This window comes from Rhinolophus sinicus, linkage group LG06, assembly GCF_036562045.2.
Source record: "Rhinolophus sinicus isolate RSC01 linkage group LG06, ASM3656204v1, whole genome shotgun sequence".
Taxonomy (NCBI): domain Eukaryota; kingdom Metazoa; phylum Chordata; class Mammalia; order Chiroptera; family Rhinolophidae; genus Rhinolophus; species Rhinolophus sinicus.
Genome location: NC_133756.1, coordinates 97190459 through 97211551, shown reverse-complemented (window position 1 = coordinate 97211551; position 21093 = coordinate 97190459). Strand labels below are relative to the sequence as shown.

The window sequence follows — 21093 nt, the reverse complement described above, 5'->3', positions numbered from 1 at the left end:
TTCTCCAATGATTCAATCTGCACACTCTACCTCAAAGGATAGAGACTCTGAACTATAGCCTAAGCACTTATATCCAGCACCAATCAACAGAGCTGCAGGCACAACTGACAGACTCTCATAAACCCAGCCTGGCGCATGATGACAAAGGAAGGCTTCAGAGTAAAGAAGGAGACTGTATCTGCTTGTTAGAATCTGAACAGATGCTGGCCATAGTTAGAATGTGGCACGTGGAGAAGCATCTCTTCCTTGGCCTGATGCTGGAAATTTGTCCTGATACGCAGTGATTCTATTAGGAGACTCCTCTGGCAGTCTACTTGGTTGGCAAATACTACCATATAGTGTCTCCATTTTAATGGGATGTTTGGGTTGTTTTTACTATTTACATGGCGGTAAAAATTATTTCATACTGGAATAGTCTAGGATTCGTGGGACCTACTGCCCAGATAAGTCAATCTGTTCTCCACAGAGTCACGGTCATTGAATATACTATTTCTCTCTGAAAACTTCCTTAGTGTTCCATACTGAAGCCCAACTCTTGGCTTGGTCACACTATTCCCACCCCTTCATATACATCACCATCTTTTATTCTTTTTTATGTCTATATTTCTTCCGAAGCAAAATCTTTTCACCCATAGCCTTCCTTGATTAATACTATTGTCTGTTTCTAAGCTAAGTATGTATTGGAACTAAGTATGTTTGTAACAAAACCCAGGCAGTCCTGGGTTTTGTTACAAACTCTGACACTTAACTCTAGGTGCAAGTTACCTAGCCTCTAAAAGCCTCCATTTTCTCATTTCTAAAATGAGGAGAATAATAGTATTTACCTCATACAGTTGTTCTAAGCACTGAGTTAGATTAAATTAGATAATGCATGGAAAGCATTTATCACAGTGCCAGGCCCATGGTAGGTGCTCAGTGAACATTTTTTATAGTTGTATTAACTCCCATTTCTTTACTTGGTTGCCAGCTCCTTGAGGTCAGACACTCATTTTCTATTCCTTTCAATTTCTGGCTCATTTTAAGCAGACAGTAGATTCTGCTAATTCATTTTATATGCTGAGTAAAATCATATTGAATTTGTGTTATTTCTCCATTTCAGAATAATAAAAACAGCAGACAGTAAAACTAGGCATTGCAAAAAGAGAGACTTCAGTTTGTTTGCTGGTGGGTCTGACATGAGGAGTAGAAATGGCTTGGACTCAAGGAGCAGCTATGTGGTCAGAGGGTTAGACACCACTGTTCTATCCCTTTATGGTACCCAAACTTCCCAAAAGCACCAAATCTGAGAGGAGAAACATGACAGAGAGAGAGAGAGAACAGTTTGGATAAATAAATTTCAACTTATTAATCACTTTATTTCAAAATGTTAAGCTGACTGCAACACAAATACAGGATTTAAAGCCAGTGGTCTTGAGACTTATGAAGGATGGTCCTGCCTATGACCATCTTTTGGTGATATACCTTTAATTAACCTCTTGCTGGAATTTTTAAAAACCTTTCTTAAAATATAATTGGTTTATCTTCTCATCTTCCAATTAAAAAGAAATGAGAAGAGGTGCCAACTCAGTTGACCTTTGAGGAAAATCTGTTGACGTTAGGACATATTAATTTTGAGCAATAACAGGTGACACTTTATGGCAATGCGTTTTACTGAAGAACCCACAGTCAAGACTGGTACATTTCCCAAAACTTTTTTGTCAGGTCAGCCCAACTTAAAAGACACTGAGGACTTTGAGTATCTTTTCTAGACTCTTCTAGAGTCAAGCTCATTTGGTGTCATAGAATGTTCCTTGTCATGAAAGCCAAGCTCCTGCATGGCACAATACAGAAGCTTTGTGGATACTAGATTATTTTAATTTGCTGATAGCACATTTGGTGGAGGTTAATTTTTGCACCCTCTGATTCAAATACTGTCACAAAACATTTGAAAATAGACCTTTTCTGTATCACTAAAAAAAAAATAACTTCTCAATAAATAATACCCACAAAGACAAAAATAACTGAATATAAAATTTCAGCTATATTTTCTGCTGGTTGTGTCAAAGTTCTTTGATTTAACTTCAGCCAAATTTGGGGCTAAACAGATGTTCTGTGACCATTTTATCTTTAAAATGAAGTTAAAATTTTGCATTTGAAGCTTCTCTTTATTGAATTTAAAGCTACACTTTCAGTTAATGGCCAGCATCATCTAAGTATTGATAGTCTTCAGGTAGTTGAACAGATGAATCACCATTTCTCTCTTTTAGTTGTTTTTGCTGTTGCCTCACATCATTGGTAATTAGTAATAACCTCTTAGTGGATGCTCACAAATGCAATTTTCTATTTTGTATATTTTGAAAGGAGGGTAAACATACTGACTATAGCAGGTAAGTATTTGCAAGTAACTTCAGCACTTTTTTCCTTTACATTCAATGCCAAATGTGGGACTTCACCTGTAAAGGCCCTTGGAAATGGGACAAAACTGCCATAATTGGGCCAAATGACCACAATTGTTTGTAGCTTTGATACTTCTCCAATAAAGTATTTTTATTTGGTCAATAATTTTTCAGTCACAATAAAAAATTATAACATAAAGAGCTTTGAGGGTCTATATTGGCTGCAAAAGCAAATAGGGCAAGAATTTCATGTGTGTGCATGTGCGCACACACAAACACACACAATTGAACCATGTTTCCAGGGTTCAGCGGAGGAAGCATTTTTTAACTGGTAAATGTAACGTTTTCAAAGAGATGAATCAGAAAATTTAGGAAAGACTTAACCCCATTTTGCACCAACATTATCAATCATATTCTATAAGGGCTAAGTGGGGTAGATGATTAAACAACATTCTCCAAATGGCCATAGATTATTTTTCTCTAGGTTTCAGGTCTGGAAATCACCATCAGGGGATCCACAGAGCAGGCAGGAAGGTGCCTGAAATCACCATCAGAATGGTATGACTGCCCCCTGCCAGCTGAGATAATTCCCAGGCAGATGCTACATGGCAACCACATCATCACAACACTTATACCCAAGAAAGCAGTTTCTAAAATAAGCACCAAACAACTGGGCATAATCTGCATCACAATCTTCAATCTCCAGCCTGAACAATGAAATTTATCCATGAAAAATATTTAATATCAGGGTTCTGGATGATAGGATGACTCAAGTTATCTTTGAACATTTTCTTATTGAAAAGGTGGTCACACTGGTACTTAAAAAAATAAATCAGAAAATAATATGGCTTCAAGTGAACAAATAAATATGGATTTTGGGGGAGTCTTTGCATTATCTATTGCTTTCCTCTTGATTTGTTTCCACTGACAATTTCTCCCCAAGTTTTCTAATAAGTTCTGCTAGATCTTCTGAATTTTGAGTTTTTTCTTCTAGGAGTTCATAGCGGAGACTTGAGATGTCCTGTTTAATTTCCTTTAGTTCCCCTTTAAAAAACAAGAGTGACAAGAAGTCAACTGTAAATACATAATGCAGAGAAACTATCCATTCTAGAGTAGAGTGAAATCAGTCCTAATTCCACACAAATCTGTATTTTGAATCCTTTCAAAGGAAATAACTTCCTAATGGGGCAGGTTTCTATTTTCTCAGCTAAGTATTTTGGTTAATGGAAAGATTATAAAGAAAAATGATAACAAAAGTCCTCTGAAAGTAAATTAAAGGGAAACGCTGGTGGCAAATGTTTCAGATATTGAGAGGAACAGCGCTTCACCTTTCCCAACCACTTCCTCCTCCCTCCAAGTCCCCCATATACATAATACTTATCTAGCAAGTGGCATCTGTTCCCCAACTGTGGAGAAATAGCCGATTTCCCCAGAATTTAATAGTATTGATGATTGGTGAAGTCCCGTCTTACCCTTGAAGCTCCCCCTTCCCACACCCCTTTCCATCCCTCCCTCAGCTCTGCATCAGGCCGCACATCCTGCTCACGTTCAGGGGCCAACTTGTCCCTGTGTTCAACTCACCTTCGTTCACTTCGTCACTCTCCTTATCAGTCTGGGCTTTTAGTACGTATCTTTTAATAAGCCTCTTCATTATTTTCTAGAGAGAGAAAAGAAAAATCCATCTCAGTTTTAGGTCCATGACCAATCTCTTAAGTGGCACAGGTTTGACTCTTTCTTCCAGTAGTGAGCACTTTAGAAGCTATGGCTACCAAAGATTAAGATGATTTACCTGCCCAGGAATGCATACTATCTCCAGGTTGTTAAAGCAATTTTCACATCACCTGGGCTAATGACTCAACAGTTAATTCTTGAGAAAAGAGCAAGTTTAGAGTAAACATCTAATCCTTGACTCATCGTGCATATTTTCTTTGAAAAGTATTAGAGCAAGACAAACCCTTTCAGTTGGACAGGTTAAAGGTGTTCAGTACTGCATGTGGAAAGGGGAAATTAAGCAAATATGCATTCATTCATGTTTTTGCCCCTCCCTTAACCAAGGAATGTAACCAGCTTTGACTTTATGCTTGCTAGAAATTTATGAATGGCCAGTTTCAACATAATACAATTTCTCCGGTACTTGGGCTTCTACCATGAGAATGTTGCTTTTACTACATACTTTTGATGAAAAGTAGGAGGCTCAGCATGTGTACAGGAAATTCTGAGGAGATATGTAGTGAAACCAAATCTTACTACCTAAGCCCAAAATGAAATGGCAGACAGTAAAATTCCACTTTCAAGAGCTTATTCTAAGGATGTAATTGGGTTCATGGACAAATATATTCATAGTAGCACTATGCATAAGAGTAGAAAAATAAACCCTTAAATAGGGGATTATTTTAATAAATAATCAAGTATTTGTACAAAAGAATATTATATATCATTAAAGTTAATATGAATATGTTACATTAAGTATTATCTTACTTGTTACATAAGCATTAACTCATTAATACAATAATATTAAAATACATGTAAAATTATGAGTATACATATACATATGCAGAATATTCACCAAAAGTAAGTAGTTTTTATTTTTCAGTGGTGGGGTTTTACTCTTTTCTTTATGATTTTAGGAAGGATAGACTTTTTACAATAAACATGGAGCCTCTAAGCTCCATGATACCAAGACTTCATTTATTTTGTTTACCTAAGAATCTCCAGTACTTAGAAATTGGCTGGTACATGGTAGTTACTCAATAAATATTTGTTGTACTAGTGCATTATTTTGATATCAAGAAAAAAAATCATAGCAGTTTATTTTCAATTAAAGAATCACATAGTTTGAGATTCTAAATATTAACCAAAAACTGGCCTTATTTATTTAAAAATTCCTGCTTACCTGATACTGTTTTGGAGGATTATTGAAACTATTTAATTGAAAATCTTCTGAGCTCCTTATACTTGATTGTTTACTATGCCCAAGCTGTAATTTGGGGGGAAAAAAAAAAAAGATTCTTATCTAATTTTTCTTTTAAACAATGTGATGAGATTTATTAATTACATATATGAACTAATAAATAGTCTCATATATTGTGTACGAGTATAAGTAATTCTATCACTATATGTAGTGCCAATTTAACTTAACTTGCTTCTTATTCTGTCTTCCAAGACAAATCATGGGCACTTCAGGTGTGTTCAGTCACTCAGTGGCTATTAGAGGTTGTCTGAGGAGTCTTTTAGACTTCATGGCTATCAATGATGTTAGCATGAGAGTCATGCTTTAACCTTCCCATAGATACATCTATGACAGAGGAAAAGGCAGACAAGTTGGGAAAATAATGGCGGTGACCTCAGAAGTCCACTGATGACAGATCAACAGGCCAGCACAATGGACGACAACATCTATGCATGCACTAGGGTGTGTGATGCGATCCTGAAGAAACATCAGGGTAAGACTCCTGTGGGACGGAATTCAGATGCTAAGAAAGCACTATCTAATCCATTTGAATTTTAGGGTCTGTGTAGTATCCCATTTGGGCAGTACTTTTCAAATAATATATTTGCTTGAGCAAGCAAATATCAAAGAATTAAAGCAATCTGCAATATAGGTTTTAACATACCATGTTAACATGCTAAGAGGATGATTAAAAAAACTGTTGAAGGCATTTTCCAAAGGGAAAAAAATGGTTTTACAAATAAACAATAAAGAGAATGTGAGTGAAACAGAGCAGCTCCAAATTTGTATGTTTTGAGTACACAACTGTTTCCAGGGAACAAGAAACTTCAGGAAAGTCTTCAGAGACAGCTCCGATCCATATTTCCCAATGACATCTAAGTTATTATAAGAATAGCTCAGTGAGATTCAATGAAAATCCTTGACTTCGATGTTTTAATTTTTAAATGCCCACAGGCTGAATTAAAACAGCTATGTACACATTCACCTATTGAACAAGTATGTACCGTGTTTCCCCAAAAATAACACCTAGCCGGACCATCAGCTTTAATGCGTCTTTTGGAGCAAAAAAACAAGACCCGGTCTTATATTATTATCTCATCTTATCTTATCTTATCTTATCTTTCCTTTCCTTTCCTTTCCTTTCCTTTCCTTTCCTTTCCTTTCCTTTCCTTTCCCTTCCCTTCCCTTCCCTTCCCTTCCCTTCCCTTCCCTTCCCTTACATTATATTATATTAAAGACCCAGTCTTATAGTAAAATAAGACTGGTTCTAACATTAATTTTTGCTCCAAAAGACACATTAGAGCTGATAGTCCAGCTAGGTCTTATTTTCAGGGAAACACGGTATTGAATGTCCTTATATTTACGGTTCTATGCTAGGTTATGGGTACTAATGAAGAATGTAAACAATTATGGTCTAGCTGAGTTATAATAATAGAAAATATGGCAAGGCTGATAAAATCTATAAAAAAATATACTATTTTGATAATATTGTTTAAATAACACCCTTTTTCATGTAGCTATTTTCCTTTTTCTTTCACCTTCTCTAAAAATATCAGCAAACTGTCCATGTTTATTTTATATTATATTTACTTTAAAAAAATTAAGATAAAATTATACAATTGCCCAAATTAACCAAAGAGAGACAGCTTAGGTTCTTAAGAAGAGCACTTGACAGATACCTGAAGACTACAATCTGGCTCTGCCACAGTGCTAGCTGTGGAACACGAGGCAAGATGCTGAAAATTTCTATAATCTCTTCTGACAATGAAGGGAGTGATCTAGTCAACCTTTCATAGGCCTTCAAGTTCTGCTAATTTATGAATTTGTGAAATTAATGCAAACTTCAATGTATTTTAATATTATAATATTTAATTTATTTTAAAATAATATAATTATTCATTTACTTTTATAATGTTATAATTATTCATGGCTTTCAAATTATGATTTATACCTTAAGGATATCATTAAATGTGATGGCCAGGTTCAAGCTCACTTTCATCCCCCAATTGTAATGATAAAGAATTGTAATGATAAATGAGGATGAGGACAGGTTCATAATCAGAGGGAAAAGATCCAGACAAAGGGAATCTTTGTGCATAATAATCAATAATTATTAATCATAATAATCAATAAGCAATAATCTTTGTGCTCAATTATTTACTATCCATTCATGAACTCACAACCTACGGTTGCAAATCATTAATTTGATATCTTTTTCTTTCAATAGAGGCTATTAATACACCCAAAAGGAGCTTGTGGAAATAGAAAAGTGAAAAAGTGTGCTTCTTTGAGGTTTTTTTTTTTAACTAAATTTATTGGGGTGACATTGGTTAGTAAAATTATATAGGTTTCAAGTGTTTCAATTCTATAATACATCAAATATATATTACGTTGGGATTTTTTTGAAGGCAAATGTATGATCCTTAATACTCTACATGTCAATCGTCTTCCATTAGGGCAGCTCCAGGACCCACCATGCCTGTGGAGATAACCTATTTTTTTTGAAAGTTAATATTATATTAGTGTCACACAGACCTTCTTTCATTCACTCTTTTCTAATTTAAGGCCTCTGGGTTTGCTGTTCCCAATTCCTGAAACCCTCTTTGCCTGGTTCTTTGCTTGACTGAATTGCTGTTTCATCCTTTGAATTTTTGCTTAAAACATAAGTTTCTCAGAGAAGCTTTCCCTGCCCAACCCATGAAAAATAGATCTGGAGCCAGCTTGGCCTTTTGTTTCTTTCATAATCTACTTCACAACTGACAATTATTTTATTCATTGGCTTAGTCACATGTTTATTGTCTACATTCTCTAGGCTCTATGGAAGGACCAACTTTGTTTAGTTCATCCCACTATCCCTGTGCCAGCACTGCCCAGCATGTGGCAAGTGCTCAAAAATTGTCAGTTGGTAAAATCAGTGAAATAAGTACTTTGGGGTCACTAATGGACTTAACTTGCTACATAAGACATGTACAGTCTAGGTTTATGAATCAGTTGGTTACAGCTCAACTACATTATAAAGATACATCTGGAAACAGGGTGAATTGGTTTCAAAGCATGAGGCAGATGCCTTATAATGTAACACACTGGATGGCACAGAAGAGGTAATAAATCTCCCCAAACCAGAAAACGATATTCTGTTCATTTGAGAATGTGTGTATGATTGTGGATTTTCCAGAGTGTAGATGTTGTAGAGACCACAGCTACAGTGTGTTGGTAGTTTCTGCCCAACACACAGCTCTCCCCTTCATGTACTCAGTGAACAGAATTTAGGGTTTCTAAATTGAGACATTTTTGACACTTTGCGCTAGGCAATTCTTTATTGTGAGGGGCTTTATGTGCATTGTAGAATGTTTAGCAGCATCCATGGCCTCTACCCACTAGATGACAATAACAATTCCCCTCTCTGATTGTGACAACCATAAATTACAAATGCACCCTGGGAATGCTGGTGGTAGGGGCGCAAAATTACCCCTGTTGGGAACTACTGGTATATGTAGTTAAATGGTATATGACTAAACAATTGTAAATTCATTTGGATCATTTTTATGTAACTAGTTCTGCTCTCCATCTGAAATATGAATTTGGACGCAGATATATAACATTTTTTTCAGGAAATTTTATAATCAGTTTCTAGCACATAGTAGGTATTCAATAAGTACATGTTGAAATTGAATAATACAATAGTATGTAAGGAAAAACTTGCTCAATGGTGCAAAGAAGCATTATTACCACTTGGTGGCAGAAAATTCTAATATATAATTGTTTCTATGTACAGCTACTAACATACACTGGAAAGTTAAGGGAATTCAATTTGCACTATCAATACTATTTAAACCTTAGGGATTTGGGTATTTATAGATTGTATTGACATGTATGACGAGATGGGAGTGGGAAGGGTGACCTGGTGGAGTGGGAGCAGGAAGAATTGGGTATAAGCTTTGTTCCTGATTAATATGCAAATATACACTCCAATTCTGAATGAGCCATTGCCTATCCTTTTTTAAAATACCTTCTACCACACATTTCCTGCATTCTTTATGTTTTGTCTCTTTTTCATTTTCATGTCCATTTCCTAGTAATTAGTTTATTAGCATTTCTCATCTTTTGGTAACTTCACTGTAGAATTAGAGTGAGGAACACTAAATAACTTGTTTGTTATTCATTAGGAGGAATGAGTAGGCTGTAGTCTTTGGAATGTATTAATTTGTTGGAGGTAGCAACAATTCTGGGTGTCTCCCATTCCCCACAGCCATTAAATGGCCTGAAGTCAGGGGCAAAACTACAAACTGAAAAGGTGTAAGCCATATACTGAATCAGCAGGAAATGCAGACATGAAATGAAACCATGTGGTACAGTGCTTGTAAACCTCTTGCTTTGAAATCAAGTAGATGAGAATTTGAATTCTGGCTCTGTCACTTGTCTGAAATGGGACTTTGGGCAAAACATTTTACCTCTATTGGATCCCAATGTATAAAATAGGGAAGATAATATATTACCGACCTTCTAGAGCTACTGCAAGGATTAAGGAGATAAGGTATGAAGAATACATAGCTTGGCATACAATAGATGTTCTACCAGTGTCAGTAGCTGTTATTATTGTACAGAAGTTAAAACTATCTACTATGTGACTTTAGGCCTATTTCATGGCTAGTTTTAATCTAGTTTATTTATACTGGAACTACTTTGTCAAATATTGCTTTTTACTGACATGCCTAAGCTCATGACTAAGTTATTCAGAGAATGAAATATTCAGTGATTCCCATACTCAGCTAAGCATTAGAATCTCCTGAGATTTTACTGACATGCGTATTTCCAGGCCTCATTCCAGGCCAGAGACCGTAACTCAATAGACCTCGAGAAGAGGACTGGGAATTTGTACAAAAACACCCAGAAAAATGGTCGTGGTGAGAGTGACAAATTGGAATCACTACTTTATGTGATTGTTTCATAGGATGATTAAAAAGCTAGCCTCTGATTTAATTAAAAGTTAACGGATATAATCCTGGATATGTAACTGATTTTTTAAAATTTCCACATCTGAGTCCAGTGCAGAATGGACCAAAAATGCTAAAATAGCATGTCTATGCTCCATATTGGCTTACTGTATATGGTGTAAAAATCTGCTCTAAAACTGACAACTTGAAAGTGATCTGTTCTGGAGCTGGAAACAGCCATTATTCAAGAAGTTAGTTGGCATTTTCAGATTTACACATGTAACACATTATGGTAGAGATCGACTTTTAATTTATGCTATCCTTTCCGACTGCATATCTGAAAAGCTAATGCTAGCAACCACCAAAGTCAGTGGATTTTATAAGTATATGATCAAAAACAATAAATAGGTTTTGCTTACTTTGTTTCAAAAACTATTTTTATACGGCTCATCCTAGTGATTTGTATGGTGTACCTGAAGCAGATGTGAAGGAAGCCTTTGTACAACCCAACCACCTTAAACTTCAAGGAGTCAGAGAGAAAACCTGAGTGAAATAGAAACTTAGCTGTGTAATTTTAGATATAGACTTTATGAAAAGGAATGAGCAAAAGCCACGTGACTTGGATAAGGAAGAATGAACAATAAGAGTTTTTCTTAGCGCATATCGGAGCTAAACAGGTTCCAGTAGGAGCCCATCTCAGTAACAAAAGGCAAAAAATGATTGGGAATGTAAATGATTGCTTTAAAAAACATTTTCTCAGGAAAATAGTTCCTGAAATAATGTATCATGAAAAAAGTAAGCTATGTGAAATTTGCCTCAACTTTTGTTCATCAGAAGCTTACATGGCAAGGGAAAATAAAGTAGACACTTGTATTGATTTGGTTCTCCAGGAATCAAATTCCAAGACAAAGTTAGAAGTGTGAGATGCATTTAGATTTATGCCTATGAGAGATAATGGGGAGTGGGAACAGAAGAAGGCAGAAAAAGCTTCCAGGCTGTGAGGCTCAGCTCCCCTGTGAAAGAGGGAAAGGTAAAAAGATTGTCTGAGAAAGTCAGCCAGCCCAACAGGAAGCTCCAGTGAAACAATTGCCCCAAGAGGGGTCCTGTGCTGGCAAGAAATGCCCAGGACCTAAAGAGCATGTCCATGGTGGGGGAGCTTAGTGGGATCCCAAAGGTGATGCAGCTGGAGGCTGTCAGCTGACCACACTCCTTGAAGCAGACTCTCTCCTGAAGGAGGTTATGAGTGACACATCTCCATGGTTGCCAAAATAAATGATTACGCAAAAGGGTCTCTAGATGGTTAAACTGATATTGGAATCAATATTTTGTTGATCCACAACTAGGGTCAGATACCAGAGGCTTTGTAGTGCTCTTACAGAGTTTGTTTTAATCTAGGATTAAAATACATGCTATTGAAAAGTGTAAGGGGATCCAAACCTTGTTTAAAAAACATAAAATGTATTTTTCAGATGATTAAAGCAAACTTTAATTTTATACATTTTTGGAGAAACTACAAAGAAAATACAATTATTTGATTTGAGAGATACTATAGCCTGTATCATAAAGAAAAAAACGCATTTGACTCTCCTTGAATTTTTCTCATATTTGCCCAATGATTTTTGGTATCATGCATTCATTATAATTTCAGCACAAGTAGTTTCTCACTGGAAAACTATACAATCCAACTTACCCTGACTTATTTGTGCTAAAGTTTTATTGAGTTATTTATACCCAAATGGCAAAAGAGCCACTTATCTACGACAAGTACTTTAGATTTGTATGGTGTTTGTAATTTACAATTTAATCCTCCCAACAATCCTGTGTGATGGGTTGTACAATTTGATCATTCCTGTTTTGTAGCTGAGGACATTGAGGTTCAGAGAAGTTCAATGAATTGCTAAAGGGGCAGAGATGAGATGATATCCCAACCTTTTGAGTACTTAGTTCAATGCTCTTATGATATCAATACTTAATTAACAGTATTCTATTTTGTTGAGGGAGGGAGCATACTTCGCTTAAAAACTAAACAAAATACCCTCCCTCCTCAGCATTTATGTCCCAGGAGGTGGCCCCTTCGCATAGTTCTGGCTAACGTGATATAACAACAGAAATTGTGGAAGGCCCTTCTGAGAGTGGTAGCAGATTCAGCGGCACGTCTCACATTTCCTTTGCCCTTATTCCTTCCCCTATGTCTAAACAGTGGATGTGACGGCTAGCGGTGAAGCTGTCATCTTGCATCTGACTATCACAAAAATCCAAGAAAATCACATAGACCCACCCTGGCAACAGTCCCGTACTGCCTAACTCTAGAGATTTAAATGGGGGCAGAGGGAGGATACAACTGTCTTGTAAAACACCGTGATGTGGGGTTTTTTTTATTATGTGCAACTGAACATAAGTCCTATGTGATACATTGCCATTCTCCCGATTAATTCATTTATAATGTCCCTTAGCAATAAGCATTTATTGTGCCCCTTATACGCATGCTACAAGAAGCAAGCAAATGTCCTCATTACTGGGGATTCTGCCACTCCAAATTAAGGAACTGATGCATTTTCAGCGCACACTGCTCATTATGAACAGTGCCGACTACAATAGCCATTGAATTCTAGTGGTGCCTTTTTTAACAGCTTCTTGATTACTGACAAATAAGGTTCTGCTAGATGTGTATAATGTCCACCTGAACTGCCAATAGTTTAGTTTATCATAGCTCCATCAGGTGCCTGGCAAGTTCTTCTATTATTTTAACTTTTCCTTCTTTACATCACTATTCCTATATTCTATCACCCATCAGTTTCCAAAAATATGTTTAGTATGTCTTAAATACATGTGTAATTCTTTTTCCTGACTAATTGAACATAAGCATTTTTCCATCTCTTAATAACAGATTCTTTGAGCTCTGTTAAAATAGTTAAATTCTTTAATGTGTCTATTAACTTTTTTTTTGAAATTGCATCTAAACATGTGTTCTTTTCTCTGAAAAGATTAGCCTGATCATATGCTTGACTTCATATTTTCAAAGATGATCTTACCTGTTTTTTATCAAGTGATAAGTTTGAAAGGTCTTCATGACTTCCCAACATTCCAAATTTCTTTTCTTCATTTCTCTTTTAAAAAAATAGATGATTAAAACACTTAACAAAATGGGTACAGAAGAAAAGTACCTCAACATAATAAAGGCCATATAAGACAAACCCTCAGCTAATAGCATACTTAATGGTGAAAACTGAAAGCTTTCCCACTACAATCAGGAATAAGACAGGGATGGCCCTGTCACCACTGTTATTCAACATAGTATTGGAAGTCCTAGGCAGAGCAATCAGGCAAAAGAAAGAAACAAAAAGCATCCAAATTGGGAACAAAGGAGTCAAATTGTCACTTTTTGCAGATGACATGATTTTTCATATAGAAAACTCGAAAGACACCACCAAAAAACTACTAGAAACAATAAATAAATACAGTCAAGTTGCAGGACACAAAATCAATGTAACAAAGATCCATTGCATTCCTATATACTAACAATAAAATTTCAGAAAGAGAAATGAAAAAAACAAAACAAAAATAATTCCTTTTGCAATGGCAACAAAAAGAATAAAATACCTAGGAATAAACTTAATAAAAGACGTGAAGAACCTATACACTGAAAACTATAAGACTTTATTTAAAAAAATTGAAGAAGACACAAAGAAATGGAAAGATATTCTGTATTTATGGATTGGAAGAATCAACATAGTTAAAAAGGCTATATTACCCAAAGTAATATACAGAGTTAATGCAATCCCCATCAAAAATCCCAATAACATTTTTTAAATAGACAGAACAAAAAATCATCAGATTTGTATGGAATCACAAAAGACTCCAAATATCCAAAGCAATCCTGAGAAAAAAGAACAAGGCCAGAGGTATCACACTCCCTGACTTCAGTTTATACTACGAAGCTATAATAATCAAAATAGCATGGTATTAGCAGAAAAACAGACACACAGACTAATGGAACAGAATTGAGAGCCCAGAAAAAAAAAACACATATAAATGAGCAGATAATTTTTGACAGGGGAGTCAAAAGAAAGCCTCTTCAATAAATGGTGCTGGGAAAATTGGAAAGCCATGTGCAAAAGAATTAAACTAAACTGGTAGCTGTCATATACCAAAATTAACTCAAAATGGATCAAAGACCTAAATATAAGATCTGAAACAATAAACTGTATAGAAGAAAGCATAGGTACTAAACTTATGGACCTTGGGTTCAAAGAGGATTTTATGAATTTGACCTCAAAAGCAAGGGAAGTGAAAGCAAAAATAAATGAATGTGACTATACTAAACTAAAAAGCTTCTGCACAGCAAAAGAAACCATCAGCAAAACAAAGAGGCAACCAACTGAATGGGAGAAAATATTTGCAAACAGTGCTTCCGATAAGGGGCTAATATCCAAAATATATAGAACTCATAAAGCTCAACAACAAATAACAAACAATCCAATTTAAAAATGGGCAGAGGAACTGAACAGACACTTCTCCCTAGAAGATATACAAATGGCCAACAGATGTAAAAAGAAATGCTCAACTTCACTAGCTATTAGGGAAATGCAAATCAAAACCAAAATAAGATACCACCTCACACCTATTAGAATAGCTATTATCAACAAGACAAGCAATAACAAGTGTTGGAAAGGTTGTGGAGAAAAAGGAACCCTCATACACTGCTTGTGGGAATGTAAATTGGTACAGCCACTCTGGAAAACAGTATGGTTCCTCAAATAATTAAGAATAGAATTACCACATGACTCAGCAATCTCGTTCTGGGTAGCTACTCAAAAAATCTGAAAACATTTATCGGTAAATATATATGCACCCCCATGTTCATGGCAGCATTATTCACAGTGGCCAACACATGGAAAGTGTCCTTTGATTAATGATTGGATAAAGAAGATGTGGTACATATATACAATGGAATATTACTCTGTCATAAGAAAAGATGAAATACTGCCATTTGCGACAATATCGATGGATCTTGAGATTGTCATGCTAAGCAAATTAGTCAGACAGAAAAGATCGAGAAGCATATGATTTCACTCATATGTGGAATATAAAACTGAAAGCAACAAATGAATAAGACAAACAAACAAAAACTCATAGACAACAGACAACAGTTTAGTGGTTACCAGAGAGGTAGGGAGAGGGGTAGTAGAAGAGGGTAAAGGAGATCAAATATATGGTGATGGAAGGAGAACTGACTCTGGGTGATGAGCACAATGCAATATACAGATGCTGTATTATAGAAATGTACACTTGAAACCTATGTAATTTTACTAACAAATATCATCCCAATAAATATAATAAAAATTATTTTTAAAATTACTAATTAAATAAAAGAAAAAATACTTTTATAGAGGAATGGCTTAAAATAGCAACACTGAAAGTAAGCAAAAAACAGAGATTAAAGCAATTGGTGAAAATTGATTTAATCAAGCATGGGATCAAACTTAAGATAAACAACTGATATCTCTAAATGGAACTGCAAACTATGATGGCCCAACTATTCGATGACAAAAATGGAACTCACACAAGTTACAGATTTGAGAAGAAGTTACAGAACAAGAGGGAGATTTTAGTCCAATATAAGATAAAACCTTTTGGCAAGTAGGGTTGCTCAATCATCAAATGCTTTGAAATAACCACAATTTGGGAGCAGTTCTATTATTGAAAGTATTTAGACAAGGGTTAGGCAACCACCTACAAAAACCAAGAGAGATATTCTTCATTGGGGGTTGGGGGGAGGATTGAACTGTATATTTAAAACCTTTTCTGACTCTAGGATTCTTGGAATTTGCAACTGGACATGCTAAAGTGGTCCTTAGGAATTCAGAAGAAAACTTGTAAAGTCAGGTAAAAATTGCTTAATGAAAAGTGTCCTGTAAATACACTAATCACTTTTGTCTCTTGGACATTTCCCAAGTTGTGCTTAGGTTATCACTTTGAACATAGTATAATTTTTCTGTCATTCATAAACTCACTATTAAATAATATTACATTATGGACAATAAAAATGATAGATAATAAAATGAGTATTGTTTCTAATTGTACATTTGGAATTATGAAGCCAATTTCATTCTTCCTTTATTCCATATTTTAAAAGTCATCTGGTCTAACTCTCCAGCAAGTTTCAATGAGAGAAACTCAACTCTTATTGGGGTCTTCCCTTTGATAAGTGCTTAGACATTTCTTCTGGACATTGCATTCTCTCAAATTGCAGTTCTAATCATACCTCTAAACTACACACTTAATTATATTATGTCAAGTACGGGAAATTTTTGCCACTCAACCCACTGAATTCAATAAGTTATATATCTGAAAGAATACCATAGATGGCATATTTTTCCCAAATTCCAACACAAAATAATTATATTACTAACTACATTAAAAGTGGGACTTAGAATTCTCAAAGCACTTTCTCATATTCATTTCATTTGATCTTCATGATGTAAACATAATTTTTATATCTAGTTGAGGAAACTAGAGCTCAGAGAGTTTATTACTCACTTGAGACCCCAAGTAGTAAGCAGCAAATGGAACAGGAATTAGAATGCTTCCCTTTTATTCAATGGTATAATCTTATAATCACAAGGCATTTTTATAATCATTTGACTTAATTGCCTACCCAGTGTAAGAAGATCTTCTATATATTCTAAAGTTGGCCATCCAGTATCTATTGATTACTTGCATTGATAGGGAGCTCATTACTTCCTAAGATAGCCCATCACTCTTTTGGCAGATTTCGTTATTACAAGTTTGTTTTTACATAGAATTAAAATTGAACTATTTGTCACTTTCACCTGTTGCCTCTCTTCCTGTTTTTGAAGGGACAAAACTCAATTGTCCTTCCTACACAAAAGTGGGAATTTGAAAGTATTAATCTGTCCCCCTTCGGTTCTCTTTCTTTAGATGAAATAGCCAGCTCCTTCAATTCCCCATCATATGAAACCCTATCCCCACCTCTCCCCATCCTGGTACTCCTTCTCCCGATGCATCTAGTCCTCCTGGACTTAGAGCACTGCAGTCAGCAGAGTAAGCACCCCTCCCCACCCCCTATTCCACACACAGTTATACACAACATTCCACATGTGCTCTAAAGATTTCTGAACATACTGTGACCATCCTATCCCCTCATCTAAGCAATACACCTCTTTTATGGTTTCTTGAGATTGCATTGCCTCATGGGATTATCGTTTCCACTTTAGTACCCTTAGATCTTTCCTGAACAATTTACTGCCAAGCCTCATCTTCCACATTGCATGTGAGAAATTGATTTCTGAACTTTTCAATGTAGAAGTTACTTAAGAGTCTGTCAAATTCCCCCAAATCATAACCAGCTACCGACACTTTACCTCATTGTATAAATTGAAGGTGAAGTGACGGACATATAGCAGCAACAGCAAAAATGGGACCCAGAATAGCTCTCCCTTTCAGTATCAAATGTAACATATATTATTTTAGGTACATTTCATTATTTTTTATATGCCTTTAAGTAGGAAATATCCAATATACTCCTGTTAAACAGACCTAAGCCAAAGGCGCATACTGAGCCAGGTGACTACTTTCGGAATGGATGGACCTGTTATAATGGACTGCTTTTTTTTTTAAGGAATGCAGTACAGTATTTATAATGGCCACAACATTTAAAAGTATAATTATAAATTATCAAGTCAAATTACCTTGTTCATCTCTGCATCCTCCTGGAAACCTTTTTTATGACGCTGGAACAGCTCAGAAATCCATTTTTTAAGCCTCAGTAAGAGATAAAACAGGGACTTTGGACTTGGCAGCAGGTTGAAGGGAACAGGAAGAGTTCTTCCCTCCTCAAAGTAGGAAAACCAAAGCTTGGCCCTTGCAAATTTCCATTCCACATCAGCATCATCCTATACAAATACACATGACAGTTTAGCAAGGAAATTCATAAACAAAATTACTGGGATGCTTCCAACATTGTGGGTTTAGATGCAAGTAATGATGCCTGAGAACACTCTCAGCCCCCAAAGACTGCTCCAAGATTTTTATCAAAATGTTAGGGCTCTATTCACACACTTTCCTAAATCTGTCTAAAATTTTATCAGGCTTACAGGACTACAGATCTCAAAACTTGCATGTGTTTATAAATACACTGAAAGATATAAATGTATTTTCCTACAGTCTAAAAAAAACTATACAAATCTTTCACTCTTTTATTCTGCAACGAATCACTCATTTGATTAATTTAGGACACTGACAGATTTCTGGAATAAAAATTTATAATCACTCTAAATTTGAGAAACGGTCAATTTTGAACATTACTCAAAAAAGAGAACAGTGATATTCATAAGCAATATATTTTTAAATGAAATATATATTCATGCTGATATAGTATTTCTAATTTAAAAAAATAATAATGAATCAGATAACATTTCTCTTCCTCTTGCCTTACTCTTCCACCATACCCATCGATGCTGCATTTGGAATGAAGGAATTAAAAATTTCTAGATTACTGGTCAAACAAGTACATCAAACAGGCAAAGAACAAAGGAGGGAAAGCAGTCTGTATTTTCTCCACCACTGCTGGTAGAATAGTTGAAATTTGTAGACACAGAATATACACGTGTATAGAGATTATACCTCAATTTCCTGGAATGAACTGTTGATCATTGCAATTAACATGTTCAGCAAAACAATGACCATTGTAACGTTATAGACTCCATAAAGAACATAACCAATGTTTTCAATGAATTTGTGATTATAGTTGATGACCACAGATTTCACTTCAGAAAGCCCAAATATAGCCCAGAACAGTGTCTTAAAACTCTCCTCGACTCTGGGAAAAAAATAAAGAGAGAAAGGAAATAATAAAATGTATAAATAAATGACAGTGGTACCATAATAAAAGTGAGTTAGTTTAATGTCTGCAAAATCTTTACTTCCTTGGACCTGAGTTGTTTTTTTCTGTAAAATAGGTACAATAACTTTTATTTCTAGTGTTGTTGCACGGATGAGGTGATATGAAGCATATAACTCAATATCTGGCACATAATAAGCACTCAGTAAATGTTAGTAACATAACTTCATAACTAAAGATATTAACATTTAAATAATCAATAGCTTTGGCATTGAAAGTGTTACATGTATTATTTAATAAAAATAATACAATTTGTTAGAGTCCTTTTAGGTTTCCTGCTCATCTATACTTCTACTTACATCCAATAAATAGCTAATAATTGTCTGCATCGTAAGGAAAATATGACAATATAAACATAGACCCTGTTACCAAAATCACCGACATGTCTTGGTAGGTATTTCAATGCTTTAGACATAATTACTGACCAAAGCTCAGCTCTTCTGCTTAACCTGGGTGGTTTCGTTTCTCTGATAAACTGCACTTCATAAAAACATGGGTAACAATAGGTTATGCTTCAGTCAAGTCTTCTCGTTGTGAGCATGAAGACCTAATATTTGAGTAAATTATTCCAAACATAATTAAAAAACAAACAAATGTGTGTGTCCATTGTGAACATAAGTGAAAACTCTAGTCACGATAAATATCTTTTCAATGATAAGATCCAATAAACTGAATTAAAGCAGTTGTTCTCATTGTCAGTGCCCCAGGCATCTCATAAGCGTGAGGGCACAGTGGTCAAGTCAGTGGACAAGGGGTTACTCCAGATTTTCTACTAGCAGCTATGCAACATTCAGCAAATTATTTAATTTTTCTGGATTTCAGTTTCCTTATATTTTGGTGAAAGGGAAATAATAAAATGGTGCATGTGAGGGATTTATTACACTGCCTGGCTCTAAACATGTTAGCTAGTATTACTTAATATAGGAAGGTGCTTATATTTTTGAGCTCTTCCAACTCATTTAAAAATCATCTCATTTTGCTAAAGAAGAACTGGAGATAAATCTTTACCAAAGCATTATTTATCCCATGGACACATTTAAACACTTTTAAGCTAACATTGATTAAATTTGTAATCATTTAAACTCAGATTATTTCATCTGAAATCACCATCAACAAAACATCTTAGGTCACATACGTTGTGAAGGCTTCATTTTGTTTTGCACCAATATAGTAGGAGTAGAGGTTGAACATTCCAATCATGAAGGCCACAAACACCATGATGAATATGACCATAAACTTGAAGATGTCTTTTACTGTTCTTCCAAGTGATATCTGCAGAGGTCCAAAGCTTTCATTTGCTGGTAAGATATAAGCTATCCTGGAGAAACTTAAAACTACAGCAATTGCATAAAGACCTTCAGATATAATTTGAGGATCAGAGGGGTCCCACTTTATCCTGGCTGGGAAAAAGCAAAGACAGTAGTTATGGTGAGTTTCTTTAAGCTGTTTATTTAGGTAACTTCTTTTCTGGTTAAGAATATAATTACATTACCAATCTACTTTCCACTGGAAGTCTCTAATCTTAAAGGGCTTATTTAAGTGTCAGGTATATTTGAGCTCATGAATTTATTGAGAAAAATGCCCCTCCTGGATTGCTGGCAATTTGCCATAAAGGTGTAGAACAATGATTAAGAGCTCAAACTATGGCCTCAGTATATGTAAAAATTCCAGTATATAGATGTAGTTATAGAGATGATAGAGATATAGAGATAGAGATAGGGATGTCTCATCTGGAAAAAACTGGTATGAATTACTTAACTTCTTTTAGTCTTATTTTGTTATGCTTAAAAGTGAGATAATACCACTCTTACCTCTCTCTTTTGTTGTGAAAATTCAATAAGTCAACATATGTTCCATGTTTAAAAAGTGTTTGGCACTAAATAAATGGTAGCATTTATTATTTAATTTTAA

The 21093-nt window shown here is 35.2% G+C and overlaps 1 protein-coding gene across 2 annotated transcripts in view; it reads right to left on the bottom strand.

The window, feature by feature from the left end:
• Positions 1-1376: 1376 nt before the first annotated feature.
• Positions 1377-21093, bottom strand: part of TRPC6 (transient receptor potential cation channel subfamily C member 6) — a 115508-nt gene continuing 95791 nt past the window's right edge. The window contains exons 7-13 of one of the 2 annotated variants that reach the window (XM_019714510.2): positions 20318-20582; positions 18906-19101; positions 17972-18175; positions 13292-13366; positions 5269-5352; positions 3957-4032; positions 1377-3419 (exon numbers count right to left, since the gene is read on the bottom strand). In XM_019714510.2, the coding sequence (XP_019570069.2) occupies positions 3268-3419; positions 3957-4032; positions 5269-5352; positions 13292-13366; positions 17972-18175; positions 18906-19101; positions 20318-20582 (1052 nt within the window). In that variant the 3' untranslated portion in view covers positions 1377-3267. The remainder of the gene's footprint in view (positions 3420-3956; positions 4033-5268; positions 5353-13291; positions 13367-17971; positions 18176-18905; positions 19102-20317; positions 20583-21093) is intronic. The other variant, XM_019714511.2, reaches the window with a different exon arrangement.